Consider the following 13,477-nt stretch of genomic DNA (forward strand, 5'->3'; position numbering starts at 1 on the left):
AGGACTTGAACCTAGGGTCTGGATTCTATCCCTGACCTGTTGTGCTCAAGGCTAGCATTCTACCACTTGAGCCACAGCTTGTAGTTTTCTGGGGTTCGTTGGAGATAAGAATCTCATGGATTTTTCTATCTGGACTGGCTTTGAACTGGGATCCTCAGATCTCAGCCTCCTGAGTAGCTAGGATGACAGTTTGAGCCAGGGACATCTAACTCTTCTTCCTTAATAGAAAACCACCTTCCCTATTTTCCAATTAACTTTCCCGGACACCAGTTATATAAGAGCATGATCTTGTCTAACAGCATTTTAACACTTACCCTTCTGAGATCTTATTTTCTAAATCAATTGACCCAAAATACACTCTTCTTCCAGAAGCTGGGAGAAGCGAGTGTATACAGAAGGACAGATTGATACCTTGATTTTTGAACTTCTGACTTCCAGAATGGTGTGAGAATACATCTCTGTTGTTTGAAGCCAGCTAGCTTGCAGTGATTTTTTTTTTATAGCAGCCACAGGAAACTAATACGTTCTTAAGGGAATACACCTTGTAGATGTGGAATTGGAAGGAGTCAATAACTCAGCCAAGGTGACCCGCTTTGTAACACTAGGAAGGCAAGGTCAGAACATAATTGTAATCTAGTAGCAATTATTGAACAGTGTGACCCCCCAGAATAATGGGAGGCCAGAGAATGACACATCTACTAGACTCTGAACTTTATGGTGCTGGAGAACTTGGTTCCTTGCTTGCTGTGGTACTGGTGGGAACTACGCTGGGTCCCCATGGCTCAAATAGGATCCACTCAAGTTTTACCTTCTGTGCTTGGAGCTGCCATAACTTAACATGTCAAACCATCTCACAGATACCCAGCCATGGAGGATTAGGAGAGTGGCCAAGAGTAATTCCTTCCTTTCCTTCTTTCTTCTTTCAGTATTTGACGCATGCTTTCATTCTTTGGTGGGTGCTCTACCACTTGATCCATGCCTCCATCCCTCTTTCTCCCAATCTTCAAAATCTGGGAGATGGCCAGGGCAAGCCTGTTTTCCTAGTCACTTGGTAGGGAGAGATTAAGGGATCACAGCTTGGGACAAAAATCTCCTGGGCTTTAGCTGGGTTGTCAGAACTCACACCAGTCACCTTAGCTATTCAGAAGGCTGAAATGTGAGGATCCCAGTTCAAAGTCAGCCTGGGCAGGGAAGTCTATGGAATTCTTATCTCCAATGAACCATCCAAAAAAGCCAGAAATGGAGATGTGACTCAAGTGGTACAATACCATTGTTGAGCCGAAGGAGGAGGCGGAGGAGGAGGAGGAGAAGCAGCAGCTAAAAGATAGCACCCAGGCCCTGAGTTCTGAGTTCAAGTCCCAGTTCTAGCACACATACACCCACAGAAAGTTCTCAAAACTCCATCTCAACCTATGTCTGGACGTGGTGGTTGCTACATATAATCCCAGCTATGGGGAACCACAATGACCAAGGGAAGAAATGCATGCCTGCCAACTGTGCATGGGAGCACGAGTGGGCTGGGAGCATGAGAGTCTAGGCTGCCTCACGCATAAAGCGAGACCCTACCTTTAACATACAGGGTTGGCGGCATGGCTAGCCAATGAAAGGAAGCATCAGGTCCTGAGCTCAAGTCCTGATCTAAAAACAGAAAAGAGAAGGAAAATGGTCAACACAAAAAAAGCCGACTGGAGGTGTGGCGAATGTGGTCGAGCTCCTGCCTAGCAAGCAAAAGGTGCTGAGTTCAAGCACCTAGGATTGCCAAAAGAAGGAAGGGAGGAAGAGAGGGAGGGAGGAAGGGAGGGAGGGAGGGAGGGAGAGATATGTATTCATCTGGGAACTATTTTTCCTTGGCACTCACCTGTGGGGTGACATAGGAAGAATTGGCACTCCTTCACTGCCCTTCTCTGAGTAACCCCAACTCCTCTGCCAGTGTCATCTGCCACCCAAGCAGTACCCAGTGTATTACAAACTGCTTCAAACAAGGAACCTGTAACACAGAACTGGGGAAGGCCACGCCCCTTCTCCCTAACCTCTTCCCAATAAAGCCTGCGTGGCTTCAAATCCAACCCCACCTCTGGCTTCAGAATCTTTTCCTCTCTGTTTCTTGGTTTCTTATGCTGGTGTTGGGGCTTGAACTAAAAGCCTCTCATTTTCACTTTTGTTGTTGTTATTTGTTTGTTTTCAAGTCCTGGGGCTTGAACTTCGGGCCTGGGTGCTGTCCCTGAGCTCTTCAGCTCAAGGCAAGATCTCTGTCTCTTGAGCAACCTTTTTTGGTTTTCTGGTGGTTCACTGGAGATCAGAGTCTCACAGACTTTCCTGCCCTGGCTGGCTTTGAACCTCCATCCTCAGATCTCAGTCTCCTGAATAACTGGGATGACAGGTTTGAGCCACCAGTGTCTGAATATCGTTTTTTTGGTTTTTTTTTTTTTTGTTTTTGGGGGGCTTTTTTTTTTGGCTCAGAGTTGATACCCTATAACTTGAGCTCACCCTGCATTTTCAGCTTTGTTTGTTTTTCTTAGTTTCAATGATTTTTTTTTCTCCCTGGATGACTGAATCATGATCCTCAGATCTTAACCTTCTGAAAAAAGCTAGGATTCGACATGAGCAACCAGCCCTCAACCCTTCCGTTTCTTAAAAAGACCTTTTTCATTGGGTTCAGGAGCCATCTTGATTATGACCTTGCATTAATTAACCACCTCTGCATACAGTACTTATTTTCTGCCAGTTGTAGGGCTTGAACTCAGGGCCTGGGCACTGTCCTTGAGCTTTTGTTGCTCAAGGCTAGTGCTCTACCACTTGAGCCACTTCTGGCTTCTTCTGTGTATGTAATACCAAGGAACTGAACCCAGGGCTTTGTGTGTGCTGGGTGAACACTCTACCATTAGGTCATACTCTTGGCTCCAACACACAGTATTTCTGTGCAGGGTCATAGGCGCAGGTTCTGAATGGTAGGAATGTTAAGCTGAGAATTTGTAGCTGCATTGCTCTGTGCAGAGGGACCCACTTCTTTTTTTTTTTTTTTTCCAGTCCTGGGCTTGAGCTCAGGGCCTGAGCACTGTCCTTGGACTTTGTCAAGGCTAGAGCTCTACCACTTGAGCCTCAGCACCACTTCCGGCTTTTTTCTATGTATGTGGTACCGAGGAATAGAACCCGGGTCTTCATGCATGCTAGGCACGCACTTTAACCACTAGGCCAAACTCCCGGCCCCAGAGGGACCCACTTCTATATCTCCTGCTCTCTGCTGGTGTAGCCACCTGTCTCCTAGCCCCAGGCCTCCATGCCTTGATTCTGTGCATGGACCTTGGGGATTGTTACAAATATGTCTTTTCTCCCATTGGGATAGATATATTTTTTAGGTCCAAGACTGGGACTTGAACTCAGTCCCTGCCATTTTTGCTCACTGGCTAGCACTCTTACCAACTGAGCCACACATCCAACCCCAGATTTTTTTTTTTTTTGGTGGGTCATGGGGATTGAACTCATCCTGGCCATTGTCCCTGAGCTCTTAAGCTCAAGGCTACTGCCTTACCCTTAAGCCCCACTTCCCATTTTCTAGAGGTTAATTGGAGATAAGAGTCTCAGGTCCTTTTGTGCCTGGGCTGGCTTTGAACCTTGATCCTCAGATCTCAACCTCCTGTGTAGCTAGGATTACAGGCGTGAGCCACTGCGAATGACTTAACACCCACTTTTTTTTTTTTGCCAGTCCTGGGCTTCAACTCAGGGCTTGAGCACTATCCTTGGACACTTTTTGCTCAAGGCAAGCCTCTGCCACTTGAGCCACAGCACCACTTCCGGCTTTTTCTGTGTCTATGGTTCCTGGGAATCAAACCCAGGGCTAGGTGAGCACTCTACCACTAGGTCACGATCCCAGCCCCCAATTTTTTTTTTCAAGAGTTGTTCCCACTGTGGTCTAAACTGGTTTAATGCCCAAACTTGAGACCCTATCTGAAAAATAATTGAAGCAAATAAAAAAAAGGCTGGTGGCATGGCTCAAAGGGTAGAATGCTTGCTTAAGCAAGCACAAGGATCTGAGTCCAAATGTCAATAGCTCCTTCCTTAATAAAGCAGAAATTTTTTTTGCCAGCTGTGGGGCTTGAATTCAAGGCCTGAGCACTGTCCTTGAGCTTTCTCAAGTCTAGAGCTCTACCACTTGAGCCACAGCACCACTTCCAGCTTTTTCTGTGTATGTAGTACGGAGGACTCAAACCCAGGGCTTTGTGCATACTAGGCAAGCACTCTACCACTAGGCCACACTCCCCAGGCCACAATAGAAATTTAAGAAGGAAGGAAGGATGCAAGTAGACTTTTTCTAACCTGTAATGGTGAAATAGCACCATATTCTTTTCTGTTGTGATTTAATCACGCTGCCTCATGTTGCAGTGAATATAACCATAATTTTAATGCTACTTTATTTGTCTTCCAGTTTTAGGTTCAATTGGTGAGCAGTTTTGCCAAGTGTGCAAAACTCTAGATAGTTTCAAAACAGAGGCTAAATGATGTAAATCTTGCCAAGGAAAAATAAGTACTTGGTATCCCTAATTAAACTAGAATATTGCAAAGGATGCTAATAGAAGCTAAAGAAGCTCAGGGACAGTGCTCAGCTGGGCACTATCTCTGAGCTGTTCAGCTCAAGACTAACACTCTACCACTTGAGCTTTTTCTGTTTATTTGGTACTCTACCACTTCCAGCTTTTCCTGTTTATGTGATACTGAGCCTGCTAGGCAATAGGCAAGTGCTCTACCACTAATCACATTAATTATTTAAGTAATATATATTCATTGTTTATCTTAGGATGTTTAAATACACACACAGGGATTTTGTGTGTGCGTGTGTGTGTATAATTACTGATGTGTGTTTGAGCTCTTGTTTTTCATTTAATGGTCTTATTTTGTATGTGATATTGTAACCTGACAAAATCTTTTTGGGTGTCAGTAGAGGATGGATGAATGAATGGATAAGTGGATGTATATAGGGGTGGATGGTGGGTGGTTGGATGGATTGATGGATTATGGATGGGTGAGTGGGTGGATGGATGTGTGGGTGGATGAATGGGTGCATGGTTGGAGTGGTGGATGGATGGATTGGTAGATGGATGGATAAGTGGATAATGGATGCGTAGTGGATAGATGTATATATGATTGGATGGTGGATAGATGGGTAGGTGAGTGGTGCATGGATGTGTGTATATACAGGTAGATGATGGGTGGATGGATGGATGGATGGGTGGTACATGTATGTATGTATATATGAATGGATGATGGGGTGGTAGATGGATGGATGAATGGGTGGGTAGATGAATGGATGGACGGATGGATGGGTGGAGGTATGGATGGATGGGTGGGTGGGTGGATGGATGGATAGATGGATAGATGGGTGGATGGATGGATGCATGGTAGATGGATGGGTGGGTGGATGGGTGAGAGGATGGGTAGATGGGTGGGTGGATGGGTGGATTGGTGGATGGATGGATGGATGGATAGATGGGTGGATGGATGGATGGATGCATGATGGATGGATGGATGCGTGGTGGATGGATGGGTAGGTGGATGGGTGGGAGGATGGGTAGATGGGTGGGTGGATGGGTGGATGGGTGGATGGATGGGTAGGTGGTGGATGGATGGATAGATAGGTGGGTGGATGGATGATGGATAAATGGATAGGTGGGTGGATAGATGGATAGGTGGTGCATATATGTATGTATATATGGGTGGATGATGGGTGGGTGGATGAGTGGGTAGATGGTTGGAAGACTTAAATGACTTTCTCAGGATCACATGGCTGGTCAGCCACAGAGCTAAGACTTAGCAACCATCTCTGAGGACTGTCAAGCAGCAGGAGTACCTGGTGCAAGTGTCAGGTTGCCATGACAACTGCAGTCATCTTCTGATTTCCATCCTCTAGACCTGGGATCAGGATCAGAGCTTTATGCACAGTCATCAGGTCAGGCCAGAGACCCAGGAACCTGAAAGTGGACAAAATTCAGGGGTGGGCCAGCTGTCAAAGATGGCTTTAGAGACCCCCACGGAGGAACAATGTCCTTCAGGCAGCTTTACATTGTTAAGAGAGGCAGAGGCCCACTCAGTGCAGACCTGGCTCAGGCCTGCACCCACTGGATGACTGTTGGCCTGCCTTCCTTCCTTCCTTCCTTCCTTCCTTCCTTCTTTCCTTCCTTCCTTCCCTCCCTCCCTCCCTCCCTCCCTCCTTCCCTCCTTCCTTCCTCTCTCTTCCTTAACTATCTTTAAATAATTGGACAAACGATTTCAGTTCAACAAGTCGCTTCTGGAGTACAGTGCATCTTGAGCTGTGTCACCTCTTCCATCACTCTCCCTGTCTCTCCCAACCCCACCGCCTGGTTCCATTCTCACAGATGCACATTGAATATCATGACTGCATTCGCTCATCCTTTCTTCCTCCATCTGTCTAGCCCCCTCCCCATATTTTTGCCCCCACCCCAACAATACCTAAGGATCTTAGTTTAGTGTTGTTTTTTTTGTTTTTGTTTTTGTTTTTGTTTTTTTTGCCAGTCCAGAGCTCCAGCACCATTCCTGAGCTTCTTTTTGCTCAAGGCTAGCACTTTACCACTCGAGTCAGAGAGCCACTTCTGGCTTTTTCTGTGTATGTTGTACTGAAGAATTGAACCCAGGGCTTTATGCATGCTAGGCAAGCACTCTATACTACTAAGCCACATTTCCAGCCCAAGTTTGGTTTTTTTTGCCAGTCCTGGGACTTGAACTCAGGGCATTTATAACTTTTTTCTTGATGGGTCATGGAGCTTAAACTCGGGTGCTGTCCCTGAGCTCTTCAGCTCAAGGATATTGCCCTACCCTTGAGCCAAGCCACACTTCCCATTTTCTAGAGGTTAATTGGAGTCTCAGGTCCTTTTCTACCCAGGCTGGCTTTGAACCTTAATCCTGACAAAAAAAAAAGAGAGAGAAGGGTTTGAACACTAGCCAATGAGAAAAAGTGTAGGTACTAAGCTTGACTTCTAGTCTCAGACCAAAAATTTTAAAAAGAAGTTGAAGAAATAAAGAGGAGTAACCAGGGAAGGTGAAAGAAAGGTGAGGGTTGACCCTTCAGTGCCAGTAAAGTATGCCAAAGGGCATTCACTAGGTCACACCAATCATCCTAGTTATTCAAGAGGAGGCTGAGATCTGAAGATCAAGATTCAAAGCCAGCCTGGGCAGGAAAGTCTAAAACTTTTTTTTTTTTGGGAAGTTGTGGAACTTGAACTCTGGGCCTAGGCGTTGTCCCTGAGCTCTTCAGCTCAAGGCTACCACCCTACCCCTTTAGCCATAGTGCTACTTCTGGCTTTCTGGTGGTTAATTGGAGATAAGAGTCTCAAGGACTTTTTAGTGCCTACACTGGTTTTGAACCATGATCCTCAGATCTCAGCCTCCTGAGTAACTAGGATTATAGGCATAAACCACTTCACCCGGCTGTGAGACTCATCTCCAGTGAACCAGTAGAAAAATAAAAATCAGAAATGGTGCTGTGGCTCAAGGAAAAGGCGGTAGCCTTGAGCTGAAGAGCTCAGGGACAGCACCCAGGCCCTGAGTTCAAGCCCCACACCAGAAAACCAGACAAACAAACAGAAGCCGATTCAGGCAATATCCCAAATGAGTCTGAAATCCATTTCTTCTCAGATCTGTAGTGGAAATGTTGGGCATTACACTCTGAAAAGCCATGTTCTGCAGATTTCCCTTGCAGGTCTGAGCTTTGGCGGCTGTGACATTTGCTGCTGGCTGCCTGAGCCCTGAGAGGAGCCTGAGGAACCTGGCTCTGGTGCCAGCTGTCCAAGCATGGCAGGCTGCCACTGGCTGCCAGCCAGCATGACCCTCCTCCCCCCAGCCATGGTGCTCTCCTGCCAGGAAACAGCTCGATTTGTCACGACCGAGCATGGCCCTGAGATGCAAAAGGCTGGGGGTGTTGCCCACATGTGGGGAATTCTGTGGGTGTATTCTGCGTCACTCCCCAGCACAGAGCCATGTCCAGCTCCTCAGTCCATCCTTAGGCCACTGAGTAGCCAGAGAGTAGGGAAAAGAAGAGATTAAAGAACATGGAAAATGAGAATGAGGGAAGGAGTGACATTGCCCAGAAAGAAATGTACTCTTTACCTGACTTATGTAACTATAACTCTTCCTTACATCACACTTACAATAACAAAAAAATAAGATGGAGAAGAACAAATAATATATATATGCCAGGCACCCGTGTTTCATGCTTGTAATCCTAGCTAATCGGGAGAGTGAGATATGAGGACCATGGTTCACAGCCAGCCTGTGAGACTCTTATCTCCAGTGAACCAGCAAAAAGTCAGAAGTTAACATGTGGGCCAAGTAGTAGAGCACCAATGTTGGGTGGAAAAGCCAAGAGAGACTGCGTGAGGTCCTGAGTTCAAGTCCCAGTCACACACACAGAGTCCTCCCCTCAGCCAGATACAGTGGCTCATGCCCATAATCCCAGCTACTTGAAAAGTGGAGCTAAAGAACATCTTGGTTTGAGCCTAGTCAAGAAGTTAGTGAGACACCCCCCACCCCACCCCCCGGACACACACCTCTATCTCAACCAACAAGAGGGGCCTGATGTGGCTGTCCACCTCTCCCCTTGGTTAGAGAGATCAAAGACTCAGGCTGGTCCAGGCACAAATGTGAGACTAAATACTAATGAGAGCAAGAAGGACCAGGTGCTAGGATGATTCTCATCCTAGCTACTCAGGAGGCTGAGATCCAAAGATCTCCGATTAACCACTTGGAAACTAGAAGTGGCTCTATGGCTCAAATGGTAGATGCTAGCTAGAGTTCAGGGACAGCGCCCAGGCCCAGAGTTGAAGCCCCATGACCAACAAAAAGAAAAAACAATACCAGTACATAGTACAGTATATTCAGTCATGTTTCATAGCTCCTCCCAGAAAACATCCAAGAATCAACAGCCCAAGAAGGGAAGCTTAGCTAAATCATGTTTCCTCTCACCCTGGCATACAATGCAGTCATTAATCAAAGAACAAATTCAGTTTTTCCTTCTTGAGGTGAGAGGCAGATTTCTACAAGATATTGTTGAAGAGGAAAAGCTTTAGCTGGGAAGGTGGCTTAGCGCTAGAGTGCTTGCCTAGCATGCATGAAGCCATGGGTTCAATTCCTCAGTACCACATACACAGAAAAGGCCAGAAGTGGTGTGCTGTAGCTCAAATGGTAGAGCACTAGCCTTGAGCAAAAGAAGCTCAGGGACAGTACCCAGGCCCAGGACTGGCAAAATAAAAAAAAGTCACACACCACCAGAGGAAAAAAAAAAGTATGAAAAGAAGCTGAGGCACCGGGAGTGTGGCCTAGTGGTAGAGTGCTTACCTAGTATGCACAATGACCAGGGTTTGATTCCTTGGTACCACATACATTTAAAAAAGCCGAAAGTGGTGCTGTGGCTCACGTGGTAGAGTGCTAGCCTTGAGGAAAGCCAAAGGATAGTGCTCAGGCCCTGAGTTCAGTCCCCAAGACTGGTAAAAATAAGAAGAAGAGTAAAAAAAGAAGAAGCTGTTTCTAGGAGTTGACTCTTTGCAACACCTCCCAACCCTAAAATGTTCAAGACAGCAGCTACGGAGGGCTAAACTTTGTAGATTTTGCTGGAACAAGTGCTCAGAAATAAGGGCCGATGTGTGGACAGACACTAGAGCATCAGGTGGAAGACACTGGAATTGTACTGAAGTGTGAATCACAGCCACCCCACCTACCCCACCCCTAGCCAGACCCAGGCAATCCAAAACAGGCCTTTCTCTTCTCCTTGTTCCAGGTTTGTGAGGCTGCAGGTTTGCACGTCAGATGGTTCATTTATAGAGTGCTAGACTACACCTGCTTCGTGCCAGACTTGTGCTTTGTGAACCATTTTTGTTTGGAGAAAAATATTATTTTTAAATGACATTCAGGCTAAACACACCTATCCTTTTTAGGCTTTTCTTTTTTAAACCTAAAATGTACTGGTCAACCACCACCACTGAAAGCCAGGCACCGTGGCTCACAACTGTCATCTTAGCTACTCAGGAGGTTGAGATCTGAGGATGGAGGTTCAAAGCCAGCCTGAGCAGGAACATTTGTGAGACTTATCTTCAATTTACCAGCAAAAAAAAAAAAAGAAAGAAAGGCACTGGAAAGTGGAGGCATCGCTCATGTGGTAGAGCAATGAAGCTAAGGGACAGAGCCCAGGCCCTGAGTTCAAGCCCCAGTACTAACAACAATTAAAAAATTAAACTAACAAAATTTAAAAAAAAAATGCCCTCCAAGGAAGGGCTGGGTGACGAGACTTCCAGCCACAATCAAGAAGATCATGGTTAATATCAGGCAACAACCTGTAACACCTAATTTAAAAAATAATTAAAATCAGCCAGGCACCAGTAACTCTCATACCCTCCTAGCTACCCGAGAGGCTGAGATTGGGGGATCGAGGTTTGAGGCTAGCCTTGGCAGAAAAGATTGTGAGCCCCCTCTTCCCGCCCCCACCTGCCTTCCTAACCAGGTATGGTAGTGAGTGCCTGCCATCCTAACTGCGTGCCAGAATGAGATCGGGAGGTTCGAGGGTCCAAGAAGTCCACAAGACTTCCTGACAGACATGGAAGGAAGCTGGGTGAAGAGCCCTTGTTTTCATCCAGCCACTGTGAGGAATGAAAAACGGGGATCGAGGTCCAGACACATGTCCAGATGGAAAGTCAGACCACATCTCCAAAATAACCAAGGCTAAAATCAAAACAGGCCTGGTGGGAGAGGCGCTGGAGATATGGCTCAGAGGTAGGGCAGCTGCCTGGCAACCACGAGGACCTGAGTTCAAACCTCAGTATTGCCAAGAAAACCCCAAGACAAAAAGAAAAACAATCTCCAGCTAAAGCAGCTACTCCAGTTTATCTAACGATGACTTTATGATCTTCTCTGGTTTATTGCTGTCACTGTACTAAGAGATCAGTTATTTCTTTCTCAGGCCACATCCTCATTTTCCAAGAAACAACTGCCATGTTTTAGGGGACTTGCTACCAATAGAGCACTCTCTCACCCCTACACCTCCATCCATAACCACTAAATACAAGTCACTGGCTTTGTTTGGGGGACATTCATTCATTCACTCAGTCATTCATTTCTTTGGTGGAACTGGGATTTGAACTCAGATGCCTCAGGCTTGCAAGGCATGCAGTCTTCCACTGAGTCACGTGTCCACTCTAAGCCATTGTTTTGGAAATCAATGAAGAAGGAAAAGTTAAGTGTTTGGGCCTTTGTTCTCTAAGTGACCTGAAACTTAGGCCGATCAAAGTGTTGACAAGGGAAAGTTTATCTTCGTAGAAGCTTGAGTAATAAAGAATAAGAAGGTTAAAATATCATTTCACAGGCCAGAATGTGTGAATGGATCTAGAAAACAACCATTAATGGCTGTTCATATCCTAAAAAGAAGGATAAGAAGATAGGATCTTTCTTTTCTTTCTTTCTTTCTTTGTTTCTTTCTTTTTGAGACAATGACTAATGTATCTAACACACTGTAGAGGAAAAACAAGATTGAGGGGAAATCTGGCTGAATTTCTAAAAAGTTATAGGACAAACCAAACTGTGAAAACTATGCTTATATTCTTACATATTTAGATGCATATTATTATCCAGGCACTGTGGCTCATTCCCATAGTCCTAACTATTCAGGAGGCTGAGATTTGAGGATCACGGTTCAAAGCCAGCCTGGGAAATAAACTTCTTGAGTCTCTAATCCCCAGCAAAAAGAGCTGAAAATGGAGCTGTGGCTCAAGTGGTAGAGCATTTACCTTGAGCAAAAACAGCTCAGGGACAGCACAAAAACAAAGAGAATATTATGGGACTTGAGGTATGATACTTTTGTGGTACATCATTCAAAATAAGATTTTATTCCTTCTTAAAAAAATAAATAGAAAGCGGGCATTGGTGGCTCACACCTGTAATTCCAGCTACTAAGGAAGCTGAGATCTGAGGATCACAGTTCAAAGCCAGCCTGGGCACTAAAGTCCATGAGACTCTTTCTCTCCAATTAACCACTAGAAAACTGGAAATGGTGCTGTGGCTCAAGGGGGAGAGTGCTAGCCTTGAGCTGAAGAGCTCAGGGACAGTGCCCAGACCCAGAGTTTAAGCCCCACAGCCGACCAAAAGAAAAAAAAGGTGAGGGTATGGCTCAAGTGGTAGATCACCTGCCCAACAAACCAAAGACCCTGGATTCAAACCCAGTGTTGCCAGAGAGAAACAGCCATAGAGACAGTGAGAAAAAAAAGATCAAGTCACCCTAACTTCGTGGAGAAATGTGCAAAGCACCCCATTTGGGGATGGACTTCCATTTAGCATCAGAAGGTCATGAGTTCCTGGCTTTTGTTTCCAGGGCATGCCACGTGCGTGTGTCCTGCAGACCCCACGCGTGGAAATGCTTAGAGCACGGTTTCAGACAGCTGAGCCCCGCTAGCCACCAAGCCCACCCATGGCCCTGGCTGCGTCTTTCAACATGACTGATACACAGTAAGTACTGTGGGGACAGAGTTACCTGGGAGACAAAGAGTTTTGGAGACTACCCCTCCCCTCACAAAAAGGGGGGGCAGAATGTTTCCATTGACACCTTCAAAAGCAGATAAAGAGCCAGATGCCTATAGTTCACGCCTGGAACCCCAGCTACTCAGAAAGTTGAGATCTGAGGATTGCAAATCAAAGCCAGACCAGAGAGCTCAGGCTCTCTGATCCAATGAACCACCAAAAAGCTGGAAGTGGCACTGTGGCTCAAGTGGTAGAGCACCAGCCTTGCTGAAAAAGCTCAAGGACAGAACCTAGGCCCTGAGTTCAAGCCCCAGGACTGGTGCACTCTCCCCCCAATAAAGAAAAATCCGTAGTTTCCTTGTAAAGTCCCTAAAAAAATGAACAAATTCCACCCAGCATCTACCTTGGGGACTCAGAGGTGGGGGCTCCTTCATAAGCGCCCACTTTTTTTTTTTCTTTTTTGGTCGTAGGCCTTGAGCTCTGGGTCTGGACGCTGTCCCTGAGCTCTTCAGCTCAAGGCTACTGTCCAGCCCTGAACCACAGCACCACTTCCAGTTTTCTAGTGGTTAATTGAAGATAAGAGTCTCACGGACTTTAGTGCTTGGACTGGCTTTGAACCTCGATCCTCAGATCTCAGCCTGTTGAGTAGCTAGGATTACAGGCGTGAGCCACTGCATCTGGATTAGCACCTACTCTTTTTTTTTTTTTTTAACCAATCCTGGGGCTTGAACTCAGGGCCTGAGCACTGTCCTTGGACACTTTTTACTCAAGGCTAGTGCTGTGCCACTTGAGCCACAGCACCACTTCTGGCTTTTTCTGGTATGTGGTAGTGAGGAATTGAACCCAGGGCTTTGTGCATACTAGGCAAGCACTCTACCACTTGGCTACGCTTCCGGCCCCTTAGCCCCCACTCTTTAGTTGAGCCCCACAGGGCTTCCTCTACCTGCTTTGCTGACAGATACCCAGTTAG

At 46.2% G+C, this 13,477-nt stretch overlaps 1 protein-coding gene across 1 annotated transcript in view; it reads left to right on the forward strand.

Moving 5' to 3' along the window:
- The window catches only part of Tmem266 (transmembrane protein 266), a 51,147-nt gene that overhangs the window by 9,132 nt on the left and 28,538 nt on the right, over positions 1–13,477 (forward strand). Inside the window, exon 2 of the mRNA XM_090321492.1 lies at positions 12,362–12,495. Within this exon, the coding sequence (XP_090177618.1) occupies positions 12,458–12,495 (38 nt within the window). The 5' untranslated portion in view covers positions 12,362–12,457. The remainder of the gene's footprint in view (positions 1–12,361; positions 12,496–13,477) is intronic.

Source organism: Megascapheus bottae, chromosome 30 (genome assembly GCF_031878675.1).
Source record: "Megascapheus bottae isolate mThoBot1 chromosome 30, mThoBot2.hap1, whole genome shotgun sequence".
In the NCBI taxonomy this organism is placed as follows: domain Eukaryota; kingdom Metazoa; phylum Chordata; class Mammalia; order Rodentia; family Geomyidae; genus Megascapheus; species Megascapheus bottae.